This window comes from Coloeus monedula (genome assembly GCF_965178545.1).
Source record: "Coloeus monedula genome assembly, contig: HAP1_SCAFFOLD_110, whole genome shotgun sequence".
NCBI classification, from domain to species: domain Eukaryota; kingdom Metazoa; phylum Chordata; class Aves; order Passeriformes; family Corvidae; genus Coloeus; species Coloeus monedula.
This window is the reverse complement of record NW_028120794.1, coordinates 379,612-385,489: the sequence shown is the minus strand read 5'-3', so window position 1 is coordinate 385,489 and position 5,878 is coordinate 379,612. Positions and strand designations below refer to the sequence as shown.

Here is a 5,878-nt window from a genome sequence, read left to right as displayed (position 1 = left end):
GAGGGGACTCTGCCACACCTGCTGATTTCAGTGCTCCCAGGCCCCAGGGCTCAGAGCAGCATTTGCGCCCTGGCCCACACGTTCCTTGTCTGTGTCACAGCCCCGGCTTTAGGATGGCCACTAGCCGGGACGTGTCCCAAGGAGGCCGTGCCAGCTTCTGTGGAAGACCCCGAGCCCTTCCCGCGGCGGCTGCGGTGGCAGCCGTGGGGGCTCCTGGTGCTGCCCCGAGCCCGCAGAGCAGGGGAGCGCTTGCTTATGGCTGGAGCCGATGCTAAAGTTCCTGTCGGGCTGCCTTAGACACTTGGGGCAAGGCATTCCTTCCAACCTGGGCCACTTGGGCTGGGCTGGGGACGGCCCCGGGGCATGTGGCAGCGTGTGCAAGGGCCCTTTGTGACACGGTGCAGCACGGTCACCGTGGGATGGAACGGGACAGGGTGTCCCAGGGCCCTTTGTGACACGTGCTGACATAGGGGCTGGCGGCGACGCAGCCACGCCACAGTGCTCGGAGCACGCGACGGGACAGGACGGGACAGAGCGGTGCCGTGAGGAGCCCCCGCACAGCGCACTCGTTCCTTGCCGACCCGGAGCTTTTCCGAAGCGTTATTCCTGCAGGTGACCTCGAGGCCAGACCACAGGACTTGGTGACCTGTGGCCTTCTCGAGGCTTCTCTTTTGCAGGTGCCCTCGAGGGCAGACCGTGGGACTTGGTGCCCCGGAGCTTTTCCGAGGTATCTCCCATCCCTGTGGCCGGTGCCCTCAAGGCCAGACCGTTGGCTTTGCTGACCACAATCCTTGACGAGGAGTCTCCTGTCCTTGTGGCAGGAGCCCTCTGAGACCAGGGTGCAGGACTTGCTGTCCTGTAGCCTTCCGGAGGCTTCTCTGCTGCTGGTGCCTTCAAGGCACAAGTGCAGGACTTGTTCACTCAGAGCTTTCCCAAGGAATCTCTCTTGAAGGCGCCCTCGAGGCCACACTGTGGCATGGCGGGCAGATTCCGTCGCCTGTTCAAAGTGTTCAGGAGGAAAAAAGGCCCTGGAGCTGCCCCAGCACAACAGCCCAAAGAGCTGGAGCAGTTCCAGCCACGGCAGGACGGTGAGTGACAGAGCTGGGCCACAGGGCTGATGGCAGCAGCCAGCTTGGCACCATCCCATCCCATCCCATCCCCAGGGAACAGGCCCATGGATAGGCTGGAAGAGGAGCCAGGCCAGACCCCCCGCAGCAGCCGTGCTCCATCCCCTGGGCATCCCGGGGCTGTCCCTGCCTGGGGAGCGCAGGGCTGGGCTGCGTTCGCCGGCCTCTCCCGCAGCCCCTCAGCTCTGGCTGCGCTCGCTCTTTGCCAGATGCAGCCCTGGACCGGACACAAGAGCAGGACCGTGCCCACGGCCGCTTCCGGAGAACAGTGCAGGTACCTGCAGCCATCCCCACCTGGGCTGGGCCTGCTGTCGCTGCTCAGCCGAGCACCGCGGCTGGAGCACCCCTTGGAACATCCCTCTCTTCTTTGTTCTCCTGCAGATGTTCCGGAAGTTCATGTGCATTCGGCGTGGAAAGACCAGCACCACAGCAACTGAGGGCACAGCTGAGCCTGACTCTGGGCTGACCGAGCTCCAGGCAGAGCCTGATGTCAGCACAGATATCACTGCACCCTCAGAAGACTCTGACAGTCCAATGAATGATCACACGGCGAAGACTGACGGGGCAGTGACTGAGGACATGGCAGTGACTGAGGACATGGCCATCACAAACACTGACACCGGAGAGACTCAGGGCATCCCAAATACTGACACTATGCCCATTCCCACTGGGATTCATGCTCCCAAACTGGATTTTTTTGAAGAGAGTGCTGCTTCTCCTCAGCAGCAGGTAAGCAGCCTGGGGCCAGGGCTGGAGACTCCAAGGATCGTGTGCCCCTTCAAGCCACGGCTGCTGGGCCCCCTCAGCCTTTGAGGCCAGCACAGTGCGGTGGGAAGGGAAGCACTTCTTGGGGGCAGCTGGGGAAGTTGCTCCCTTGGACAGTGCTCCAAGTCTTCCCCATGCCTCCTCCAGGTGCCAGCCATGGTGAGGAACATTCACCAGAGACTCGGGTCCCATGTCACTGTGGATGCCTGGCTGCAAATTGACATTCTGAGGCTGGCTGAAGAGCACCCCGCTGATGTGGTGCTGACCCTCCTGCGCTGTGCCCCATCGTGCGACAGGTACGGGGCCCAGCTGCCTTGAGAGCTCAGGGCTCACCAGCCCTTAGGGCCCATTGCCCTGTGCCGCTGGTCCAATGGGGTCTGCCAGACAGGTGGAGAGCTCCAGGACCCTCAGGCCCCTCTGTTTCCTGAGCCTGCTGCCATGCTCCCTCCCTGCCCCTCAGGGCACCGGGGCTCTGTCACCTGGGCCCCCACAGCTGCACAGGGCGTGGTACTGTGACTGAGACGCCCCTGACTCAGAGCTCCGATCCCACAGAGCTGCTACAATGATGTGGAGAATCATAGGATCATTGGGACCAGCAGTGGAGAAGGTGTTGCCAACGCTGCTCTGTGTGATGCAGGAATGGCCACTGCATAGCACGTCCACCTCTGATGGGGATGATACAGATGTCTTTGCCCTGGCTGTGAGTTTCTGGAACTGGCCTTTACTCACCCTGAGGTCACATCCTCACCAGCTCTCCATCCTTCCCCCACTGCATCTCCTTGCCTCAGGCTCTGGGCTGAAACCTGGCCTAGGGCAGGCTCAGGGGGCACCAGGCCCGGTGCTCCCCCTGCGTCTCCCCTCGGGCCCTGCCACATGGACAGCTCGGCACTGAGGGATGTTCCTGAGCTGTCTCGAGCTGCTTCTTTTGCAGGCAACTCTGGCGCTGTGGGTGATTGTCCAGGTGCCCGAGTGCCACGAGGCAATGATCCTTTATTCAGCCCGCCTGTTTGTGACTCTGCTCTTCCAAGTTGTCATCACCACACAGCAGGTGTCAGAGGAAGTTGATCACTTCTGGAGAGCATGCCGGGAGGAACACCGCCTTCCCACCAACCCCAACAGGTCCCAGTCCTCCTGTCCTTCCCATGCCCTTGTGGCCAGCGCCAGTGCTCCCAGTGTGACCTGGGCTTTGCTCTGTGCACAGGTTTGCAGTGCAGGCCATGAAGGCTCTGCTCTGTCGACTGCGCTGTGACAATGAGGTGGTGGCTATGGAGCGCAAGCGCGGCTGGGACACGCTGCTGTGTGCTGACACCCAGCACTATGCAGTGGGTCTGCTGGCCAGGTGAGACCCCCTTCTCCCCACTGCCCCCGGCACTTGTGCCCTGGGCCCGAGGTGCCCCACACAGTCCCTGTGGGGCCTCGTCACCGAGGGACGGCCAAGCGGACTGGAAAAGGCTGGAAGGGGAGGGTGCCCAGAAGAAGCTGCCTCCCAGAGCACCCAGATCCCCTTGCAACGTGGTGGGGAAGACCAGACCTGTGTGAGTCAGTCCTGGGAGAGGTTTGCCCCCTGGCTCAGGGTCTTGGTGCCTTTTTCCCCCTACCAGAGAGATGCGCCAGGTCTTGATCCCCTTCTGCCCCCGCATTGCATTCCACCTGCTCAAACCACTCAGCAGGGAGGAGCCATGCTGGGATCTGCCCTTCCTGGCTTTCCTTGTGGAGGTGAGCCTGACGGCCAGCGCTGCCTCGCTGAGCTGCCTCCCGCCTCTTTGCCCTCTCGTAGCCGCAGCTGCCTGGGACGGTGCCCGCGCCCTGCGCTGCTGCCCGGGCCCAGCCCTGGGCAGTTCCGGGCTCCTGCCAGCCGGCTCCCCTGTCACTGCCCTGTGCCTTTCAGGTCCTCGAGTGCCTGGACTTAAGTAAATATGGTGACAACATCCTGGAGATCATGCCCAGGTACCTGCTGAGCGAGTGCAGGCAGAGATGTCGCCTGGCACTCAGAGGCCTCGTGGTGCTCAGCAAGGATCCCGCCATGGTGAGAAGGCGGCAGCGGCTGAAGCTGCGCTGGGGAAAGCAGTCACATGGGCTTGGCTGGGCTTCAGGAGCTGAGGCAGCTGCTCCCAGCTCTCCTGCCTCCCGGCTCAGCTGCCCCAGTGCTTCGGGACAGGCCTTTGGCCTCTGGGCCCTGAGGCAGCAGGGTGGGCTTGCAGGGCCAGGGTGGTGTAGGCAGTGCAGCCGTTCATGGCTTCACAGCACAGCCTTGTGTTCCACACAGGCCAGAAGAATGGGCAGCCTGTCTCAACGGCTTGTGGAGCTGCTGGGCGATGCAGACGGAGAGGTGGTCAGGATGTCCCTCTCTGTGTTCATGAATGTGCTGGAGAACAAAGACATCCTGGTATCCAGCACCACTGCCCCGAAACTGGCTGAGGCGCTCTTGCCACTCTTTGAAAATGTAAGGCTCTGTGCCCCCAGCCACTGACACTGGCTGCTGCCCAGACACTTTGTGCCCTGTGGATTTTTAGGCCGTTGCCCACATGGGCTGGAGAAGTTGCTGCTGAGCTTTTTTCCTTTACTCCAGGACAACAGCAATGTGCAGATACTCTCCATTCACCTCTTCTGCAAGGTGATGGAGTTGGTAGTGGACGAGGGAAAAAAGCCCCTTAAGACAATTGTGTGCCAGAGCCTACTCCCACTTTTATTCCACTGCCATGATGAGAACCGGAACGTGGCAGAGGTGAGGACTTGTGGGCTGATGTGTCCTCCTGGGAGGGGGCTCAGCTGCCTCCTGCCCTGGGGCCTCGCAGGCTGCAGCCTTCTCCTGGCCTTGGCACAGGGACGCGGGTCCTGTGCCCTGGGCTGTGGTGCCATCTCCGTGTCTCTGCTGCTCTCCAGGCTTCTCGGGAAACGCTGATTTGTGCGGCCAAGTTCCTGAAGAGGAGAAATCTTGGGCAGCTGGTGAAGAAGGAGCAGCTGTCGAAGTTTGCCGAGTGCCTGGTAAGGACCGCCTGGAAGCCTAAGCTGAGCCTGGAGAAGTCCCCTGCCCCTGGCGCCCAGTGCGTGGGGCTGGCAGCTGTGCTGCACCAGGGGCGCCAGCCTGCGCCCCACACGCTGCTCCCTTCCCCGGGCTCTGCTCCAGGCTCCTGTGGCCCCGAGCCGGGAGCCGATGGAGCCCCGGCCCCGCTGGGCTGTGGCGCGGGGCGGCACCGCGGCTCCCCGGGCAGCAGCCGGCCCTCGGCCCCCTCCAGAGCCCGGCGCCAGCGGCTGCTGGCCGGGCCTCGGGGCCGTGCGGGCAGGGGAGGCCAGGGCTGGGCGCAGAGAGCCCGGCCAAGGGGCTGAGCCCGCGCCAACCCTTCCCTCCTGGCGCTCTCTGCAGCTGGCAGAGGACAGGAGCCGAGCGGCCGAGCGCCTGCACCAGGCGCTGCCGTTCGTGGAGAGCCCACAGGAGTCCCTGCGAGAGGCGGCCGCCAGGTTCATCGGTGAGCCACGAGCCCGGGGCCCCTCCCCACCCCGCCCCGCCGCAGCTCGGCCCCAGCCCCGGCTGCTGCCCCGGCAGCGGGATCCGGGCCCGGGGCCGTGGAGCCCCGCCTGCCCTCGGGGCCGCTGCCGCCCTCTCGCAGCCGTGCCCTCGGGCGTCAGGATGCGGCAAGGGCCCGGGCTGAGCCCTGCCGGGGCAGGAGAGCGTGTGGCCACGGGGCTGGCAGCGCCGCTGCGAGCGAGCTGTGCCGCGGGGCCGTGACCGCCTCTGTGCTCCCAGGGACTGCCAGGGTGTTCTTGAGGGGGCACAAGCAAGAGCTCCAGGTCCTCAGCGAGGGTGAGTGAGGGCAGCGGGCTGGCAGCGGGGGCTGGCGGGGGCGAGCTGCAATGCCTGGCTCGGGAGCCGCAATCCCTGCCCTGGCTGTGGGGGCTTTGCTCCGTGTGTGGACTCGGGGTGACGTGGGCAGAGCACAGAGAGGTTTCAGGGACACGGTGGGGAGGTTCATGGCCAGCACCTTCTG

General features: G+C 64.1%; 1 protein-coding gene across 1 annotated transcript; it reads left to right on the top strand.

Annotated features, from left to right (window-relative positions):
• Positions 1-976: 976 nt before the first annotated feature.
• On the top strand, positions 977-5,619 carry LOC309585685 (maestro heat-like repeat-containing protein family member 7; the record flags this gene model as incomplete). The annotated part of the gene is made up of 14 exons (XM_082303595.1): positions 977-1,088; positions 1,337-1,401; positions 1,509-1,856; positions 2,040-2,188; positions 2,445-2,592; positions 2,824-3,011; positions 3,094-3,231; positions 3,494-3,608; positions 3,781-3,918; positions 4,159-4,335; positions 4,462-4,617; positions 4,776-4,877; positions 5,257-5,359; positions 5,501-5,619. The coding sequence occupies 14 exons, from the start codon at positions 977-979 to the stop codon at positions 5,617-5,619; spliced, it is 2,058 nt and encodes a 685-aa protein (XP_082159721.1).
• Between the last annotated feature and the right edge of the window lie 259 nt (positions 5,620-5,878).